The 23,012-nt window shown below is 36.3% G+C and overlaps 1 protein-coding gene across 1 annotated transcript in view; it reads right to left on the bottom strand.

The window, feature by feature from the left end:
- Positions 1–23,012, bottom strand: part of LOC107714403 (glutamate receptor ionotropic, kainate 2) — an 85,614-nt gene that overhangs the window by 29,293 nt on the left and 33,309 nt on the right. Inside the window, exons 6-7 of the mRNA XM_016520239.1 lie at positions 18,741–18,859; positions 15,099–15,316 (exon numbers count right to left, since the gene is read on the bottom strand). Coding sequence (XP_016375725.1) covers positions 15,099–15,316; positions 18,741–18,859 — 337 coding nt within the window. The remainder of the gene's footprint in view (positions 1–15,098; positions 15,317–18,740; positions 18,860–23,012) is intronic.

Below are 23,012 nucleotides of genomic sequence, written 5' to 3' on the forward strand. Positions count from 1 at the left end.
CACACAACAGTTCTGCTGTGGCTTTGATCGGAACTATTTTCGTCAGCGAAATTGAGCAAAAATAGTCAATATTTTGTCTAAAACCGAAGTCACTTAATTTTAACTTGTTTCTTGAAATACTATTGTATAAATTCAGTGTCACATTGCAATCTTGTTGATATTGGTATTCGAGGAAACATCATGGCCGTATAAAGTTGCTTACCTAAATCATATTTTGTAAATATATTTTTTTTCTACCGCAGTATGCATCTATACATTTCTGTGAGATACTTTGTGTGTGCTGTCTCTCTCACACACTCACTCAGGCTGTGCAAGCCTCACCGGGCACGACATAAATACATTATTGGCCGGTCACCGATCCGGGCCGGTCATGCGAAAAATCGCCCGATTCCGATCACTGGCTGGTCAATCGGTGCATCTCTAATATATATATATATATATATATATAAAACATTTTTATTTATTTTTTATTTTTTCACAATTCAAGGAAACTATATTTTAGTAGGATGTTTTTAGCACACAAACATTACTTAGACACACACTTGATCATGTCTGACAAAATGATTCTGCTTTTTAAAACCAACCTCCATAATCCTTTAAGTGTGAGGTGAAGAAAGTTCCTCTGTGTCACTTCTCTAGTATTTCTCTCTCATTTTCACGCCATTCTTCCTGTGATGCTATCTGTGTATTTCGGTTGATTGTGTGGATTGATTAGCAGTGATCTGTCGAATGCTTTGATCATGCTCAAGTGTTCACAGATTGCACTACTTTAATCTGCTCTTGGTTCTCGGTCTGTTCTGAGGCTTTGATTAATTTACTGCACACTACAATCAGACCTGAAGCATCCTCCTCTGTTGCTGTTATTCTTACAGATGACAAGAGAATGAAAATGGAACAAATGTATTATCTGTTATGACTCTGAGAAAAATGGTAGAAAAATTGGTTGGTTCTGATAAATAGACGTTATCGTGGGAGTGATGTTTTTTTTTTTTAATAAATACAATTTTATTTTTAATAATATTTTTATAAAATTTTAATTAAAAAAATGTTAATTTAATAATATATTTAACTAGCTTTTTTGACTGAAAAGGAACATCCATCAGTTTTCACTGAGAATCATACAACAAAACACGCAACATTATTGATGTATTGGATGTGTAAAAGTAAACATATGAGCCTGTTGTTGACTCCTGTGTGGACATTTTATTTTCCATTCTGCTTATATAGTATTGCAGGGATGACATATTTATGTAGGCCAAAACCTGGAAACAAATTAGCATTTTAACACTTCTGGTTCCATCGTTCCAAAGTCAATGGGTTTTGCTAACAGGTTTTTGGTAAATGCCTGAAATAAGATCTATAGTGAACACAAGATCAATATATTTTCTTGTTTTGCTAAATGGCATTAAATAACACCATGCGATTTTGTAAAGCATTTACTTATCTTGAAAGAGGTGATTGCTAACAAGTGTCTAAAAAGGTTTGTTAAACAAAGACTGAAAGAGAGTTCAGAAGGTAATTGGTGATGATGATAAAGTCATGTGACTGTGGTGTAGTTCATTTATAGCTTACACTTTTTACTTTTGGTGGTTTTATTTAGGCATCATGTTGTGTTAATTTGTGAAGATTCTCAAAAAAAAAAAAAAAAAATGAGAATCACTTAGTTTTGTTGATCACAGATCTTATTTTCTGCAATAATCCAAAAGCCAATGGAAAAATCCTATTGGGTATTGGTTGAGGGAACCAGGGTGATGCAAATTTCTAGGTTGGCCTACAAATATACGTCATCACTGCACCACTCTGTTGGCTGGGACAGTGGTGGTGCTTAAAGAATGACTGGCGGTTCAAATTCCCAGACAATTAAAAAGTATGCTGCACCCATGTTAGCTATCCTTTACTTCATGCAGTTGAGGCTTAAACTGCCATGGAACAACTTCAAACCATCACATAAATATTAAAATTAAGCACTCTAAAAGGACGGATAAGGATCTTAATTGATGTCTAAATGTGTCCACATCTCTGCCTAAGAATTCAGGCCTGGAGTATCCAGAGCTGAATGTTAAACAGTATGAGCTTACATTAGAGTGAAATGGCCCATTATTTCTTAATAAACTTTAATGTTGTGTAGAACACATTTAAACTGCGTTTAAACTCCACTTATCACATGTGATGGTGAAGTACTACTACATAATGGTGTCATAATAAAACAAAAGACTAGGAAGCTTTAGGGGTTTGTATTTGAGCTGAAATTCAGTGTAGTTCTCAGGTTTTTAGATGTTGGAGCAGTGGCATACAATAGACAATATATTTAAATGTATTTACATTTATTTCATATTAAATAATGTGTTATTACCTTGTTATAACATGAAAATCAATTCTCGTTGATGTTCTGATTTGAACATATATTTTACACAAATCAATTCAAGTAACCTTACATTTAAAAATCAATCAAGAAATAGTCAAATTAAATAAACGTGTTAAATGCATTAAATAAAACAAAGGTATTAAATGTTTAATCAAATTGCAATTATTACATATTTATTAATGTATCATTATTCTGTTATAAAAGTAATGTAATCGGGATAAATCACATTTTTGTAGATGTTAGAACATGTTAATGGAGTCCTTCGGAAGGAAAAGAAAAAAAAAAAATCTAAATCTGCATCAAAATTGTGATCTCAATGCAAATTTTCGATAAATCTTTCTTTTCTCACAATTTATAGATATAATCATGTGTAGAGATGTTTTTGCTACTGACCTGGAGTTTTGCTCATGAGTGATATTTCATAGATGTTTAGCTTCAATAATAATTATATTCCACCATGAAAATACATTTTTGTTGACGTTCCGACTTATAAACATATTTTGTACACAAATCAATTGTGTGATTGCCAAATCAAAAGTAACTGTTATGACCAGCATTTAAAAATCACAGAAGGAATGGTCAAATTAAATAAATGTGTTAAATGCATTAAATAAACAATTATGTTTAATTAATTGCAGTTGTTGAATGTTCATTTTGCTAATACTAATTGTTATATATTATATATTTCTGTGGTGTAAACTGAATGTATTGAGCCATAAATCCAGCAAAAATAATAAGACTCTCACTAAAGCTTTGAGTTCTCCAGCACACAGTGCTGTGTAGATTGCACGTCTTTTCTCTATGTGAGATATTCCACCGAGAGGTTGTGTGCAATGAAGGAGATCAGTCCAAAACAAACATCTCCTGGCCTTACCCATAGCTCAGCCACTGATAATGATGCTGGAAACTGCAGCAGGCAGGTGGCTGTCCATTTTAATTCACATTCTCGTTATATTGACACACGCAGGAAGGCGACAGTCTTTGTGAAGCCGTACGGCAGTTTAACAGAATAAATCTCTCACACAGACCAAAATGTGAAGATATAAAAAAAAAGCTGCTAACAATTCATTTTACAAAAAGCAGACGCGTAGGTTGTGCCGTGAGAAAGAACCACAGAGATTATGTACACAAGGAAAGGAGCATCCACAGGGAAGGGCGAGTGATTATGTATGCATGTTTGTGTGTGTGTAATGGTAGAAATTCTTCTGGGTCTCTATTGTTAGACTCATCAAAATGCCTTTGATTAGACCTCATATAAATACATAACACATAACTGCATCTTTTTGAAATAGCAGATGTGCCTTGTCTACGTATATACCCTATCCACAACATAAAAAAAAATAGAAATGTTTATTGATTCTTAGCAAAATTTCTATCAGCATATTTCATGAAAGTACAGATTTTCAAAAACTCCACCGCACTGCCTGATCTGAGCACTCGGATGTCAAAGGAAAGAACAACAGAGACTGATGAAGATCTGGAAATCTCTGAGCAGAATACTGGAAATGCAGACCTCCTATATAGTAACACTTTAGTTTAAGGACAGATTCTCACTATCAACTATCTCATATTACTACCATATTGGATGTTTATTAGTACTTAATAATGCACATTAACACATAATACTGCAGGGCTGTTTCTAGCCATTTTGACGCCCTAGGCGAAATCCAAATTGGTGCCCCCACCCAGGGCCTCATTAACCATTGGGCTAGGCGAGCAAGGAGGGGGCCCGTGATTGGCTGTGGAGTAGCTTGACGGACATCGGTAGCGCTGATCGCCAAAGCCCCACCACGCCCCTCACTTTTTAGCGCTATTATTTAGAGTTTTTCCGTAAATTCCATGCATTACGATTAGAGATTAAAATATCACATTTGAATTTGGTTTACCAATCAAATGCATTTATTATATATTTTACTTTTGAACAAACTGTGCACGTAGCCTATCTATCAGTTGATCGCTGCGCCTAATGTCTATTTCCCTCTCTTCAATTAATTCTGGTGTAATCTAGAAATGGTCATACAAAGAACAATCTTCGATAAGTAAAAATGTCAACTATTCAAAAAAAAAAAAAAAAAAGGAGAGAGGGGAAAACATGAGTGAGTCACTAGAATCCACAGCTAGTTTATTTTACTAAAGCTGATGATGGAGTGGGAGTTGTACGTGGACCCACAAATGAACCGGACACATGGAGCAGATAAAAACACAGCGTAATCATCCCCACAGATTTTAGGTTAGTTTTATTATTAACTTGATAGACGTTGCTTTTTGTGTTTGAACAAACTCTATAGGCCTAGTATATTTGCTTATGTGTTGAGAAATTCATTTTGCGTGTCATGATGTAAGATTTTCATTTAAACGCATTTTAAGAATTTTGTTTTAAAAACAAATTTAACTGTTCAGGGACATTAAGCAGTGGGGCATGATTCATTCTGGCAAATGCGCGCGTTAAGACGGTTTCTGATACGCGCGGAGCGCACTTGCTCGTACAGCGCCTGACTAAACTAAGAGTTATTTTTCGCGCCTTGTGTTTAAACGTTCGAATACACATAGTTATGTGTCAAAATGTCTCCTCGTCAACACAGTCATTTGTGTCTTAAATACATAAAGCTTGATCAGTCACATAAAAGTAATCAGACTCCAGCTACTTATTCCTTTGTTACTCATTGACGCGTGAAATTCCCCTTTAAATGATGTGACGCTCTGCTCTCTATAATGTATGACGCTGCTTCCATTAAGTGCTGTTAGTAATGAATGAATTAATTCAGCATTTCCGTAAGGATGCGCTAAATTCAACAAAGTGGTTTAATATAGGATGTATTGATCTTGTGATTTAGCGAATTTTACTATACCAATATTTTTTTTATTGGACTTTAAATTTTTATATGTGAATATTACACACACCACATATTCTAGTACACCACAAAAACTAAATAAAGACTTCATAAAAGGGCAGAGTAGGATCCCTTTAAATAAATCAATATGGTGGTCCCCAAATGGGTGGTTTTAGGGCAGTTTTTATCTACTTTCACGGGGCAAGTTTGTCATCTAAGTGTAGCTTAGCAAACCCACACAAACTCTTTGCACTTTTTTACTGTACCAAAATTTTAAATTGGTCTTTGAACTTAGTTTTATTGCAAGGCTAAAAAAACACACATTACTTTGCCAAAGCACTGACAGAACCCATAGATCTAATGGTGTTGTTGAGCACTGCAAATGCAAACTTTGCATGCAACAATCCGGTAGCAATTGACAGCGCTCTGATCCAATGGCATACAGGCATTGTCAGATTGACAGTACTCTAGCCCAATGATGCTGGGGGATTCAGTGGGGGTGGCAATCATATTTCTGGTTCGCCGTGCCACTCTTTATCTCAACCCTGCTAAAATGTTAGGGTTAGGGTTGGCTCATTGGCGCCCCCTCCTGCTGGTGGTGCCCTAGGTGACTGCCTAGTTTGTCTATGCCTGGAAACGGTACTGTAATACTGCCTAATTCTGCATGACCATATTTTAGAGCCCTTAATCCTATCCCATACCTAAACTTAACTACTACCTTTCTAACTATTAATAAGCCGTAAATCACAACATGCATATTGTGTATTTACTTTGTAGTTAAATAATTATAATTGTTTTATGATAACAGAATAGTAATTCATTATTTACAGCGTAAATACTAAATCTATTGCCTTTAGGATTTAGTATATAGCAGTACATACTGCAAAAATAATAGGAACATGACGTCATTTTGGTCTAGAATCGAAGTACTACATGTTTGCCATCTAGTGGTAGGGAATACAAATGAGATATTACACCATATGAGGATCTACAGCCTATTTTATTAAATATGTCACAATGTTGCGACTTTGGCGCTTAGAGGGTTAAAATGAATATTGTGATTCCCACTATGACCACTAAATGGCAGCAGAGGATCATTTATTGTCTCCTTTACCATTTCCACTCTGTAATATAGTTCTTTTCACATGTTTTGCTAATGGATTTATATTTAGACATTATAAAATCACTATTATACCATTTAAAAATCTATTTTTTGTCAAAGTTCATGATTGTTTTGTATTGAAGTATGAAGTAGAAAGAGTTTTCAACTCATTGAATCTACTTGAATCACACAGATGGCCTATTTTGAATTCAAAACGGCAATTTTCAGTGAAAGGTGGCTAGTTTGTATCCTTGTTTACAATCTTAGTTTCTCTCAAATGTAAGTCAAATACCCATTCACAAACATGTGTTTCTAGTGCGGTTTTTTTATGAAGTGAGCGTGCTCCTCATAACAGTTGAAGAGCGTGCGCCGTGAGCACAGTAAAACGGCTGACAGGACAGGAAAGTTTGTTTTACTGACATATAACAATATCTCATCAGACCGCAGTTTCCTGTTGTTCAACTGAAGCTCATTTGGCACATGTACCTTTTCTGCTCTTGTTTGACTCGCGCACTGAGGGCAAGCTGAAGTGCGCTTCTGAAAAGTCTCCCGTTTCTTGTGGTCGCAAAGAGATATGGCCGTTCCGCGTCTTAATAAGTTTTTAATAAATACATTTTTGAACTCATTAAAATGCTAAAAACCGTATAAAAAAAAAATGTTGCATGAATTATTTTTAATAACTAAGCTTTTGATTATTTGTAATGTTTTATTAAAGAAGATTTTCACAGAATGATTTTGGCAAAATGGTGCCCCCCTATGTGTGGCGCCCCTATGCACTGCATATACTGCATACCCCGTTTTTGCGCCACTGCCTGACATGATTTGCTTTCATGAAGCAGGCTCTGAACAAGCACTTTTCTTCCATCGGTTTCACCGTACCATTTCAACCTGAAATCTCACTGTGACCAGTGTAAAGGTATAATTCACTGTAATCATACATGTTATTATTTGACTTAAATTCAAAGTAATAAAAAAAAGTAAGGAGTATTTAGTGCTGGGCAACGATTAATCGTGATTAATCGCATCCAAAATAAAAGTGTTTGTGTACATAATATGTGTACTGTGTGTATTTATTATGTATATATAAATACACACATGCATGCATATATTTAAGAAAAATATGTTATGTTTATATATTAAATATATGTATATAAAATATAAATTATATGAATATAAATATATACATGTAAATATTTGCAAAATAAATACTGTATGTGTGTGTCTTTATATATACATAATACATATACATAGTACACACACATATATTATATAAACACAAACTTTTATGTGGATACAATTAATCGGGATTAATCATGGCCCAGCACTAGGAGTATTTCTCAATCCATTGTGAAGTTTAATAAAGAACTGTACCTATAGTCTGTACATACATTATGTGCAACAACAATAAATTATCACTAAATTAATTGCATGTTAAATATAGCCTGAATTCCTAAAAAAAAAAAATACAGCAAACTGAAAATTACCAATGCCTGAATTATTAGAAAAAAATATATATAAAAAATGTGGCACATAAAATTTGAAGTCCTCCACTGTATTTGTCAATTAATAGACTTGTTGATTAATTCAGTCTTGTCATTCGTTTAGAAGACAATAAATTCCTGAAACTGACATGGTAAAACTTTAAGGTGTAGTTACATGTAATTACTATAGCAATAACAGTTAATATGCATAAATACCATAACCTAACCCTAAACCAAACTCTAACCACAATATTAAGAATAAATACATGCAGTTAATTAATTACTATAACAATGTCACCAAAGTGTAACCATTGACACTGCAAAATTACATTCAATATGTATTCATATACTTTCATTATAAACATAACTATTACATTAAATTGTATAATTATTATTAAACATGTACACCTTATTGTTATACCAGATGTTCCATTATTTAAAAAAAAATATAAATAATAAAAAATAATAATAATTACATTTTAAAACAACAATGATCTGAACTTAGAGTCAAAAATTATTAACAATTTCAATATATTTTTTTTAACGTGTAAACATTTTTCTACACATTATGACTGTGCCACCTAATATCATCTAGTGTCACTTCAACCCAAAAAATTGGCAAGACAAAACAGTGTCATTTGTGTGTTTTTTAAAATTTGTTTTAGCAAGAAAAAGGATTCAGCCATTTTATTCCAAAACGATTTCAACTGAGATTTCCACCGCAGAATGAACAGTGATTTGAGATGTGCTTGGAAGGGTTAAATCACAAGGGTCTACAAACATCATTGCATCTCTCCACAGGTGGGGCTGCTCTCTTTAACTGCTGCTCCGATTCCATCAGGAGCTGTGATTCACTTCCTCTGACTATCTCATCTCAAGGGTCCAGGGGTCCTCCTCATAGGACCCGAGAACGGAAAAACTCACTGAGGATTGATAAGACCAAAATTGCAGAGGAAATATGAGAATCTGCTGCTAAGGGTTTTGAAACTGAGAACTGGCCGCAGGTTCCACGAAAACTTTCTCTACAAATTAAAAAGACGATGATAGCAGCTGAGACGGTCAGCAAACAGTTTCTCCCAGACTCTTACAGAGAGACAGATGTGACTGAGGAACAGCACCCTAGAAACTGAGCAAAGGTGTGCTTCTCTGTGTGAAAGGTTGCCATAGATTGTTTTGATACTGAAGGATAAGAGAGAGAAAAAGAGAGAGCGAGAGAGAGGTCGGGCTGCTTTCCCAGTGAGCCTGCTCCTCTTTTTGATCATAACATCTTTTGAAGCATAGAATGTGGCATACTAGACCTGACAGATAATAAGATGCCTCAGAGCAGAGAAGGACAAAGAAAGCAAACCTCCAGAGATGAGGAGGACTATATCTGGCCAATATGTCTGCTGTGTTCTCCACCTGCTTTCATGGGTTAGAATATTCTATAATTGAATGTGTCAGCCTTAGGGCAGTATGTTCAGCACGGGGATATCTTTTGAAGCATAGAATGTGGCATACTAGACCTGACAGATAATAAGATGCCTCAGAGCAGAGAAGGACAAAGAAAACAAACCTCCAGAGATGAGGAGGACTATATCTGGCCAATATGTCTGCTGTGTTCCCCACCTGCTTTCATGGGTTAGAATATTCTATAATTGAATGTGTCAGCCTTAGGGCAGTATGTTCAGCACGGGGAACGCTTGACTTCCAGATGGTGGCCACCTAAAATGGTCATAATCTTCAGCTACTATGATATTGAAGCAGATCACAGAATATCTCATGGCTGAAATCTTGATTTTGTTAAAGCTAAGGGTGTTTTGTTTAAGCAAAACGTGTTTTATGGCAGGTATTTTTGATAGAGGGAAAGCTGTACATTTATGTTGGTTCTACAAAAAACATCGATAAAACTTTCCATTAAGGTTCTATTTGTTAACATTAGTTAACTACATAAGTTAACATGAACTAATACCTGCTTTCATGGGCTAGAATATTCTATTATTTAATGTGTCAGCCTTAGGGCAGTATGTTCAGCACGGGGAACGCTTGGCTTCCAGATGGTGGCCACCTAAAATGGTCATAATCTTCAGCTACTATGATATTGAAGCAGATCACAGAATATCTCACGGCTGAAATCTTGATTTTGTTAAAGCTAAGGGTGTTTTGTTTAAGCAAAACGTGTTTTATGGCAGGTATTTTTGATAGAGGGAAAGCTGTACATTTATGTTGGTTCTACAAAAAACATCGATAAAACTTTCCATTAAGGTTCTATTTGTTAACATTAGTTAACTACATAAGTTAACATGAACTAATACTGAAAAACACTGAAAAACATAGCATTTATTAATCTTAGTTTATGTTAATATCAACATTTAATGATACATTACTAAAATCAAAAGTTGTATTTGTTTACCCTGTAAAGCTGGTCATTTGAAATAACAGTCTGAATAGACGAAATCAAAAAGGTCTAAACTGAGCAAAAATATGAAATGTGGAGGCCAAAAATATGCTTAGAATACATTGCAATATAATGACGATTGAGAGACTAACTAATAAACGTTCCTCAAAAGCAAGATGTAATATATTCGATACACACTAAAAATTGATGTATGGATAATCAAGTAAATCTAAGTTGCTTCAGCCAAGTAATTTTTCATCTTGAAATTTTACTAGCAATATAACATTTATTCTCACAGTAACTTAAGATTTTACACTGAATAACATTTTTAGATGTTTTGATTATGTTCACAATTTAGAGGTATTAGAAATTCATGTATCATATAAAGTATTATGAAGAAGTCTTTATGAACCTAACGCTAACATGAAGTGACAATGAACCGTTAACTAACATTAACCAGGGTTTATAAATGTAGCAATCAAATGTATTGTCCATTGTTATGTAATGTTAATTAATACACTATATTGCCAAAAGTATTGGGACACCCACTTCTAATAAACAGGTTTGACTATTTTAGTAATTTTCATGAGTACAAATCTTAATGTTAAAGCACAAAATTATATTTTAGGGAATCGTGTGCTTCTAATTTTATAGCAACAGTTTGGACAGGACCCTTTTCTATTCTAACATGACAATGGCTCTGTGTATAAGGCAAGGTTCAAAAAGAAATGATTGATTCAGTCAGTGTGGAAGAACTTTACTGGTCCCAGCTGAACACCTCTGGTGTGACTTCAAATGCAGACCTTGAGCTAAAAACTCATCACCAAACACCAATGAGTTGTACATATGGGTACAGTCATTTTAGACACTTCCAAAACTGTTGCAACAGAGATGGAAATACAGTTTTTAAATACATTAATTATGTTTCCATCTTTGTTGCCACAGTTTTGGAAGTGCCTTTTTCTGTTCTAACGAAAGGGGTGTCTCAATACTTTTGTCCATATAGTGTACAGTATATGTACAAGTCATTGGTGTTACATAAGCTTACTGTACAAACAAGCTCGATTTCGTTGTCATTGTATTCAACATTCAGTATTGTCACACTAGGCAAACTCTTTTTAATGGACAGTTTTCTCTTTCACGTTGGAAGAGACTCTTGCTATGTAATTTAGTTAAAGTTAGCTAACTGGTTGACATGTTTATAGCTAACCTCCTGTGTAATCTGGTTTAATGACAGACATTTAAAGTAAACTCTATCGCCCCCTCAGGTTTGTCACTGCCAGATAAAAGAATACACATTAAGCTGGCCTGCAGTGTGTTTCCCAAACATTTACGCAGCATAATACGCTCTCATCGAGCATGTTTCAAAGTAAAATCCCACGGACTACCCAAAAAGGAATCATTTTTATAGGACAGGCGAAGTATATTGAGGAGCATAGTGCATAACGGAGTGATCAAATGATTAAAACTGTGAGCTCCCATTAGTGCAGTCGTCCAGCTCAAACTCATCAGACACTCGCTAGCAGCCATTTCAATAAACCTCAACATATATTATTAAAATAATTTTTCAGCAATAAAACCATAAGATGCTAAAAGCCACCAACAGTTTCGAGGGTTAGAGAATGCAACATTTGAAATCGCCATTCTGAACTCTTCAGCAGAATCTCATACAGGTGGCCTAACATTACAGCATTCCCAGACCATCTCATTGAAGCTGGGTGTCATTATACATCACCATTCTGAAATAAAAAAAAAACAAAAACAAAAAACACAACACTGAAAAAAGGACTGGTCATTTTTGCCAGGAAATATAGGTAATACAAAATAGAGGTAAAATGACTGTAAAAAAACAACAACAAAAAAACACTATATCAATAGCAATACTGTTTTTACACATTTTATTTCCAGTGTATATTATCACAGAAGCAACAAATAAACAGTGCTAATATGCATTAACAGTGTTACCAAAAATTCATAATCTTAAACTTTACCTCCATACCAACATCCCAGTTGGCCAGACAGTGAATTATCTTTAATATTGGCATCAGGGAGGCCATGACCCCAGAAACTGTAGTGCACACCATGAGTTTAATTGTGTTATAAATGAAAATTGCTCATACATAGACTTTGAGATAGTATTCTTACTAAAAATGGAGTAAAGCTTGGACATGCGAAGAGAATATGTTATGTCACAATTTAACAAGCGAATTGGATTAGTAGAAAAAAAAAGTACAGTAGAAAGAATAATAAATTTTTTGATTTTTACAAATTTTGAATGTTGCATAAATACTATGCAGCCAATTTTAATAAATAACTGCATAGCATGTAGACATAGATTTCTCTTTTTGCATATTATGGTAAATCAAGAAAAAAATAATCTCATTCACTAATACTTGCATGGATTATACGCACAGGAGATCTTTTCACGCAAAATTTTTTGCACGTGTATGCATTTGAATATGTTCTTAGCCCTATTCTAATGTTAATGCATTTAGAGTATTCTAAATGAGTGACCACATACAGTACCCATAGATTAGTAATTTGCATAAAACACATCCGACCATTTCCATATCCTTTACTGTGTTTCACCAAACGTATGACACTTTCAAAAGATGTGTACTATCCTGAGAGCATGCACTGCAAGATCCTTGAGCATGTACAAAATTTAATCTTAACATGATTATAAGGCCATCCTTATAATGGTGGTTTCAGTTGTTCCTACAATTTTAGTAGCTTTAGAATACATTTTAGTACTTTAGTGCTTTATTGATGAAACATGGTTTGTTCGTGAACATGTTCGTACTTAGATTTCACAAACAAATGTGTGCATATGCACTGCTAGTGAATGAGACACAATGTTCTAGATTATACAGAAGTAGATTAGAGTTCTTTGGCTTGTAATAATAGCAAATCAATAGCAGCTGAAGAAGCCAGCTGTGAAAGTAGAGATGTAAAGAACCTAAAACCCCAAACACAAAACTATTTCAGCCACAATGGGTTTATATATAGTTATGCTAGATATGGTTCTAAATGTTTGTATTTAAAGAACATAAAAGGAACCTATCTAACTTAAAGTGCATCGTTCTTGATACTATTGAGTTTTGTGACCGTTTCTCTGTAGAGCATTATACAGAATCAATAAAGGCAGTTTATCAAACCGTCAATCACTCACACTGCCACTCGATCACTCAATACATCAGCACCTGCTAAAAGAGCATATGTGTTCAGCTCTCTGAACATCTGCTGTTCCAGGAAATCTGACTGCAATGGATTACAGGCATTGTCAGGGCCAGGATGCTTTGAAAGAGCTACATTTCTCTCTCTCTCTCCAGTAATCTGCTCTAGCGTTGCTATCTACAATAGGATGTCTTTTTCTTTCAATATTTACACATTGTGTGTGTGTTTTGTCAGAGTGAAAGCAACACTTTTTACCTCCATAATTTTTAATAATGCTATGAAACTTTATTAGAACTGATTAGAAAAACAGAGATTGACCATGAAAGAGATTGTACAAAAAGGTTAGAACAAGTAAGAATTGTATGTGACAAACAAACAAATACATAAATTAAAAGTTTATATATAATTTTTTAGAATAAACTGTACTGCATGAACTGTTCACAATAAGGCAAGGATTATGCAATGAAGCAAACAGGGTCAATTTTGATTTCTGCTGACTAAAGTTTAAAATAAGCAAAGCAAAACTAATATAGATTAGGATGATGTTTAAATTTCTATTATAGTAGCATTTAATGAATAACAGATCATCATTATATGCTTAATGTTCCTCTGAAAAACAAGATATAGCAGAGGCGGATAGGAAAGGCAAACACCAGATTACTCCTCTTTTGAAACAGAGGTGGCTGAGGATTTCACTGAACTGGTTACAAACGCTGGACAATCAAAACCACACTGAGGGGACACTCTCCATGCTGTGATCTCAGAGCAAAAATATTGACTTAATAAGAGGAATTTAAGTGTCGCAGTGAACATGTTCACAGCCCTCTGGGACTGGATAACGAAATGCAGAGTGGATCTCCCACATACAGACACTAAACAGTGTGCAGTCATAAAATGCTTTCAACCTTTGTCACGTCCACAGCGATAAAAGCTTTGAAACACAACCTCAATTATTAGGTCAAGTATAAAATCTTCATTCTCAAATATTTCGCTTTTTATTGCATACTTCAGATCCCCTTTGAGAGCTGAGATTTCAAATTAGGACATTCTGATAAGACAGCACTGATAGCGTTTTCACCCTGTCATCACTATTATACAAAAAAATTATATATATATATGTTTTATATGTATTATTATTCTCCATTTATCCAGTACATTTCTTTCTTAAAATGGCTCAATATTTAGGTGTTTTTTTTTTTTTTTTCAGGCGTTTTCATAAAGAAAATAGAAAATATCAGGAACATCACAAACCAGATTCAAACACACAACCCTTGTGACACCAGAATTCAATATGCCAGAGCATCCTACTGGCATGAGAGCTTTAAATGCCTCCTCAGCAGATGTCTTTAACATGCAAAACAATATTAAAAATACTGCCCTGTCATTGACCTTCCTGGTGACTCAATTAGTAAAGCTGTAATCAATTAAAAATGTAGTTAAATCAAATCAAATTAGGAAAGGATAATGTAGAGTTAGCTGCTCCTCATCGCAAATATAAGTGCTGACAGTGTGATCCGGTTATGCGTCATCCTGATGTGGTCCATTCTGCAACAGTGTCTGGCTAACTGTACATTATCTCTGTAATTATACATCTGTTTAACTGAAAAATATATAAATTGCCTGGTTTAAGTTAAAAGAAATGAGACAAAAGAGCCCATGAGCCATGAAACACCAATGGTCAATGGTCCTTATTGAGCCTTTTTAAAAGTTTTCTGTAGGACTTGAAGTTACATGTGCTGCAAGTGATATGACAGGCTCAACTCACCTTAAAGAAGGTCATTGTAGCGCCATCCTCCACCACTCCATACTCAATCTTGGTCTGCTTGGCCAGGTCATCGGCCGAGTCAATTGGAGATTCCATTCTCTCCACGGTAAGAAAGGCGGCTAGGTTGGCCGTGTAGGAGGAGATGATGATTAGGGTAAAAAACCACCAGATGCCTCCTACTATCCTGGTGGAAAGGGCTTTGGGCATGAGCTCAGATCCTAGTAGAGAGGAGCAGAGATAGCAGTCAGGGTAAATCACTGGTCACAATGTGAGGACCAGCACCAGATGCACACACCCAACCCAGTCCAGACACAACAACTAGTTTCAGGGAAAGGCCTTGCCTGTTGACAACTGGGAAGACATATCAATGCTAACCGAAAACGCCAAAGTCAACCGCGGTGAAGGTGGGAATTCATTTATGTTTTAGGAGAATTTATGTGGTCAAATTTAATTAGATTCCAGACTCTCAGATTTGTATTAAATCATAAAGGGCTCATGATTTGCTTCCGTCTTTGAATTGCCCTACACTCTTCAATCCATTTGGCTTGTGGGTAAAAGCCAAAATGAAGAACCATTTTATGTCACAACCTACGTATAATTCTCTGTTATCCCTTAATCAAGTTGTCACCATGGCCATGCAGAGGAAATTAATTGATGGGGAAAAGTCGGGACAATAACTAGTTGTACTAGGAGGAGATGTCAGAGGACAAGAGCACAGGGAAATAACCGGCTCCTCTTCTTAAGTTCTATGAGTCAGCTGTAAGCTTTGATCTGGCACAATGAGTCCATGGCAAAACACAATGGACTGTTGAAAAGATTAGCCGTTACATGAATTACAATTGAACTGCGAACGTGAGTTCCAATCAGGCCTCAACAGACTGGTAATTCTCTAGTGACCTGTCAATCAAGTCCAAAGTTTGGATATATAACTCTAGCTCCCAGACAGCCTGAACAACCATTGAAATGGAAAGAAAGAAAGAGAGAATTACTATTTTCCTGTATATACTAGCAATTCAGTTGTTAAAGCTGATGTGTATATTTTTTCTTGATGCTAAAAGACATTCTCCTTTCCCATCAGAGACAACTTTAAGTACAAACATTGTGGTGCTTCAACATTCCGACATGTGGCTCAACTAGTGGTGTGAGTTTTGGACAGGAATACCTGTTTATCCAAACAAGTAGTCAAGCACAGTGTAGAAGGGGCAGGAGAACTGTATGTGACTCTAGAGTCGCATATTTTACACATTTCACCTTTAAACAAGACTTGGCAAAATCAATCAATAGCAGAAAAGGTGCTTTGGCACCCACAACTACTTTTATAAAGAAGCAAAAATAGTATGTCAGAACACTGAAAAAATATAAAAAGAAAACCATCCTGAGAAGAAAGTTCATTTCAAAGTATCACCTGGACCATTTGGTCAGGGTGACCTTATATAACCTGGTTGGGGCTGACTGTCATGTACCCAAGGTAACGTCATAACCAAGCACGCCGTCCCACAGTTTTCTGGGAGCTGACAAGCCATGGGCAGGGGAGCCTCTCTACAGTGTAGTATTACTCATTCATCATGAGGCATGCAGACAGTCAACATACACAATCCCTTCATACATACATACACAATCTTCTCTTCCAAACTTACAAAGGAACCTGAACAAATGACAGTCCCAATGACACCCTATAGTTATGTTGTTATGTGGTGATGCTGTTGGACAATAATTAGTTTGACAGGAAATAATAGGCCTACCTCCTTTTTCGCTATGATCCTAACGCACTAGCATATGACTTTTAATGACTTCTGCTTTCTGAGGATTACTTGTTCATAGGAAAGAGTTGCAATCCACAGTGCCAATCGGATGGTGGGATTCAGTAGGTTGCCTAGACACACACTGATGCACCCACATTTGCCGTCAAGCATCTAAGGTAGGGGTTCCAAATCCTGATCCTGGAGAACACCCAACACTGCACAATTCATCATGAGGCATGCAGACAGTCAACATACACAATCCCTGCCCTTTTAGCCCTCAGCCTAATGCCACATCTTCTCTTCCAAACTCACAAAGGAACCTGAACAAATGACAGTCCCAATGACACCCTATAGTTATGTTGTTATGTGGTGATGCTGTTGGACAATAATTAGTTTGACAGGAAATAATAGGCCTACCTCCTTTTTCGCTATGATCCTAACGCACTAGCATATGACTTTTAATGACTTCTGCTTTCTGAGGATTACTTGTTCATAGGAAAGAGTTGCAATCCACAGTGCCAATCGGATGGTGGGATTCAGTAGGTTGCCTAGACACACACTGATGCACCCACATTTGCCGTCAAGCATCTAAGGTAGGGGTTCCAAATCCTGATCCTGGAGAACACCCAACACTGCACATTTTAAATGTCTCCCTAATCAAACACATCTGATTCACCTCGTCGTCTCATTAGTAAAGACTCCAAGACCTCAACTGTGTGTGTCAGATAAGAGTGACATCAAAAATATGCAGTGTTGTTGGTTCTCCAGGACCAGGATTGCGAACCACTGATTTAAGGACATCACTCATGTGGCTGGATATCACTTGTCCCTCTTGTTCAGGTCTCTTCAACCATGCTCTTGGGAACCCACTGTCCTGCAGAGTTTAGCTCCCACCCTTATCAAACCCACTGAACTAGCTAATCAAGCTCTTCAGGACTACCTGAAAATCCCAGGCAGGTGTGTTGGATATAAACTTTGAAAGGATAGTAGATCTCCAGAAGCAGGGTTGAAGACCTCTGCTCTAGTTGGATGCTGACTGCACATGACCCTGTAACTCTTTAGCATGCTCTTTATTTATTCTAAAAATTAGCCAGACAAATCGCTCCACCAACTAGAACAGCTAGGCAAAAAATACCTGCAATGTTTCTTCATTTTTGACATTCAATGTGAAGACAAATATCCATGCTATCTACATTGCAAACAGCTGGTGGCTGGCTTCAGCCAGTCCTCAAATATAAATCTCTTTCACAATGTAGATTTTGCAAAGACTCAAAATGCTAATGTTACATGGCAAACCAATCCCAACTGTAAACCATTCCATTTGACAGATGCAGTGCAGATTCAAACATTACCCATGCTACTTTGCAAACAAGGGCCTGGTCTATCATTGCTCAACCAAATATCATTATGCTATTCTGATGCAACACATTCTGATGCATGCAGGTTACATGTGACATTGTCCTTCAATCACTATAGGCCTTTCTCATTCTCAAACATCTGCAGTTGAGAAGATGTGGCATCAGGATTTGGTAGGGTTAGAGTTAGAAGTCAAGAATATATATGGCAGTCTTAGACACAAGACCAAGAAATTGTCTGCCACTTTTTTTTTGCACATGAAATTTGACTTACCTACTCAGAACCCTGAAGAGCGAAGACAGTGGTGGTTATGGAAAAGTTAGCATGCACCTAACGATCCCCTGATCCTCTACCCAAAACCCACCAATAAAAAAACTTTTAAGTCCCACACAGTCCCATTCATACCATTAGCCAGCAACCAATTTGCTTCTAGAACTACATGCACAGAGGCACCCATGCATCATAGTGGGCCTGACAAGAGCAAGTTGGGACCCCCAGCAAAAGAGTGGGATGTGTGCTAAGGGGGGCAGGCAGAGGCGTCTACCTTGCTGCATGAGAGCTCCAACTCCGAACCAGAAACTATTTAGCAGGGTGAAATTGTTTTCCACTACATCCGAGTCGGGGTTGCACGGGTGGGGGTTATACCATTCGTAGGGGCTAAACCTGTGGCAAACAACACAGAACACACAGACATGTTTTAGTCCAAATTATGGTACATGGAAGAAAAAATGAAGGAAAGGCAGGTCTACCTATAGAGACACAAGGAAAAAGAGACAAGTTAGCATAATCATCAGTTAATTAGATATCAGGATTCTGTAAAAAAAAAAACAGAGTTCTCTTGGAGAATCTATCTCTGTCTTTCTTCACAGATGGTTTAAATGTTTTTTTTTTCTTTAATGTAACAAATAAATAAGTTAAGTGCGTGATAGTTACATGTTGCTTAGAGCTGTTTATGTTCATTTGAGTTCATTTTGTTTCTATTCCAGAAACTCCCAAATAACATATTCATATCAAATGCAACCATAATTATGAATGTATGAGAGCAAATTTAATTAAATTAAGCTATAAAAAAAGACCAGACATTTCTGATTTTATGAGCCATGGCCCATGTCCCAATGAAGTTACGGTACAGAACTTTAAGGGACAGATCACCTAAAAATTAAAAGTCTGTCATCATTTACTCACCCTCAAGTTGTTCCAAGCCTGTATGAGTTTCTTTTGAGGAATGTGGATAACCAAATAGTTGTTGGTCCTCACTGACTAACCTCATACAGGTTTGGAACAACTTTGGGGTTAATACAATGTGACAGACTTTTCATTTTTGGGTAAACTATCCCTTTAATAGAACAATAAGCATTAAGAAGCAACATATGCCACACACATATGCAAAAACATGCTCACTGCAAATTGATACTGTGTTGGGCTTTACCATCAAGATGAGAGTTTAGGAATGTGTTTTGTTAAAAAAAAATTCAAGCCGTTTTCAATAAAGAATGTTTCTTTAATTTTCAATATTTTCTGCTGCACAAACCTCTACATTAGTAATAATGAAGCCATTGTACTGACAGCAGTTTTCTCATCTCACACATACAAAAATGAATACGTCTCCGACTACATCAAAGCACAATTCCAAAGCTGCTGAGACAGAGCCTATGGATTATTTTCTTATGTATTATATAATTTATAAACGATTTTATCTGTACATAACGTACATGTTGTTTATGTTGTTTATGTATTTATGTATTAATCACTATACCTTATATCTTAGCATTAAAAAAGCAGCTAAATACATGCACTCAGAAAGTACATGAGACATGTACATGTACGTAAGGCCTGGAATAGACCGAGCCTTAACTTACGATGTGTCTTGTACTTTATGAACAGCAGTTTTCTCATCTCACACATACAAAAATGAATACGTCTCCGACTACATCAAAGCACAATTCCAAAGCTGCTGAGACAGAGCCTATGGATTATTTTCTTATGTATTATATAATTTATAAACGATTTTATCTGTACATAACGTACATGTTGTTTATGTATTTATGTATTAATCACTGTACCTTATATCCTAGCATTAAAAAAGCAGCTAAATACATGCATTCAGAAAGTACATGAGACATGTACATGTACGTAAGGCCTGGAATAGACCGAGCCTTAACTTACGATGTGTCTTGTACTTTATGAGTGCATTTCTTTTTTTATTTGTCAAAATTATTTTGTTGTAACTGACAACTTCAGATGCTGTCAAAATAGCTTAATTTGTAGTTAACCCAGAATATCCATTTAAAATAATTAATTTAGATGCCCAATGCAGAAGCTCTAGTCAATTCCATCATCTCCACACCCCAATCCCTCGTACTGTGCTATCTCTCTCCCACATTGAGGCTTTCCATTTACTCCAGCTAAATATAAGTGACATTACATTAGTAAAGGTTGATTGGGCGACAATTAAGCATTGTGACCCAATTCTGTTTGTGCTGAAGTAGTGGAATAAAAAAGCATCTACAGGCTTTTCAAGAGTTGAGCAATCTAATACCAAGGAAATTATTTGTCTCAGCTATTTTTTTTTAATTCTCCATCAGAACTCTAAAATGGAAACAGAAATTATTGACTTTCAGAGACTAACAGTAGAGTACACAACATTTTCTGCATATGAGTCTATGAGCAACATTAATCAAGTGCTGTTGCAATCATAGTTATTTTCTATCTAAATTGATTGCTGTGCTCTTTAAATAGCTAAAGAAGCAGTTAGATAGTTAGCAGTTATTAGCTATATGTGATGCACATGCAAACTATAATCTTGCAAAGATGCAACTGCTGCCCCAGACGTTTCATGCTAAGGGTCTTTGTGCAAGTTCACACAATCATGTTCTGTAAAGCCAATTATAACGGCAAATCTAACATGGATGGCTGTCATCAACTGGAGCGTGCCAGCGGAGGAGAGAGGCGACGAACAGCCTCTGTCTGCATGAGACGCAGCTTAACCTGCTGCTACGGGAAGCGTCAGTCGTCCGTTAGCTGTCAGTTTGATCCAATTATACTGACCTTCTGTTATCTCCGGTCATCTGTGCCGCAGAGGGAAAATTTTGAGCAAGGTCAACATGAAGAGATAAACGAAGGCTGAGGAAACATTGATGCCTCGGGAAAGAACAATGGTGCTGTTTCTTTTTTCTTTTTTTTTCAGAAAGTCATTGTGCACAGGACTGATAACGCACCTGATAGCAGTCATGTCAGATCTGGAAGACTGACATATTTAAATAACGTCGCTGTGTAGCTGCATTTAGCATCCAGAACATGGGTTGAGGTCATGTTGTGGAGCTGACATACAATTCAATAAGGATGCTACACGAGGATGCATTGCTAATCAATGCACTACCATAGATTTCAAAGACTGACTGCTTGTTCAGCATAGTCTTACTGGGTTTTCGGTCTTAAAAGATGTCTAGTATTCCTGTAGGATTTCAGTGCCAAGCATGACCTCTTTTGAATTTGAATTTTCTCTAACCTAAATCTGTTTTTCCTGCTTTTATTCAAGTCAAAAAATATTATTTTACATCACTGAATTAATGTAAATACATGAATTTATAACATTGTAATTGTACTCAAATAAAAAGAATGAATTAATAAATAAATAAAGATTCTACTAAAATATTTAGTCCCACTGTCAGACTCTGTTCCGTGTTTTGTGTGGGTTTTGCTCCCCATGTGTTTCAATGCCCTTATTTTGTCCTTCCCGTTCCTGTCCTTTTGTTAATTTGTTCCAGGTGTTCCCCGTTTAGTTAATTTGATCCCAGGTGTGTCCCATTAGTTATTGTGTATTTAAGCCCTGTGTTTCCGTATCTCCAGTGTCCGGTATTGAATGTTTTCCTGAGTGTTATTCCGTGTTGTTGCATTAACCCTTTCGCACGTGAGTTTAAAATATTCTAGCTGAGCCCCCAGCGTGAGTTTTTTTTAGGCGACCGTTATTTTAGAATGTATCGCCTTTTTGGTTTCCATGGTGACGCATCATGCTTGTCATGTGACACAACGCAGCCACAATAGATCTGTATGACACATGGATCGCTTTTATTTTGTTTTTCCTATTTTATTCAAAATATTCACAAACATGCTCACTATATGATGACATATCTGATATTCCAATTCTGAAATATGTGCAAGTAAATCTATTTGGTAGTTTAAACACTTTTATATCGACCGTGTTAGTTGATCTATACCGGATGATGGGCGCCGCCATGTTAGTTCGCGCTGAATCCGAGCTGTGGGATTTACAACACGCAAATTCATCCTCTCCTCCCGAAACACGTTAAAGTAGGTCTCCGGTAAACTGGGAGAAGAGCAGAGTAAACTTTATAGTTACCTACACAATCTGTATATGATATCAATAAAAACATGTCGTCAGATTATATTTGTAAGGATCATTATTGCCGTTTCCATAAACATCAGCGTGCATTTTACAAACTGTAAATATATGGTTTTGCTAGTACTTGTGTATTTAAATGTCTGAAACCTAAAATAAGCATTATATGGTTGAAAACACTGAATATTTTTGTGATAATATGACAAGTGCTCAGCGCACCCGATCTGGCTCGTGCCAGCCAAAGCGCGAAAGCAGATTTAAATTCAGCAGTTGGTGACCCACTGAAAGTTCTAATCACACCGGTGTGATCGTACGCTTCAGGGACCAGCCAAGACTGATCACACCGGTGTGATCGTACGCGTCAAAGGGTTAAAGTAACACTGAATGAACTAGAATATAGCTGCCAAATGCTCCATTTTCTCTCATGCGCTGCATCTCTCTGTAACCTGCGAGTCA

This window comes from Sinocyclocheilus rhinocerous, unplaced genomic scaffold (assembly GCF_001515625.1).
Source record: "Sinocyclocheilus rhinocerous isolate Xijiao unplaced genomic scaffold, SAMN03320098_v1.1 scaffold839, whole genome shotgun sequence".
Taxonomy (NCBI): Eukaryota; Metazoa; Chordata; class Actinopteri; order Cypriniformes; family Cyprinidae; genus Sinocyclocheilus; species Sinocyclocheilus rhinocerous.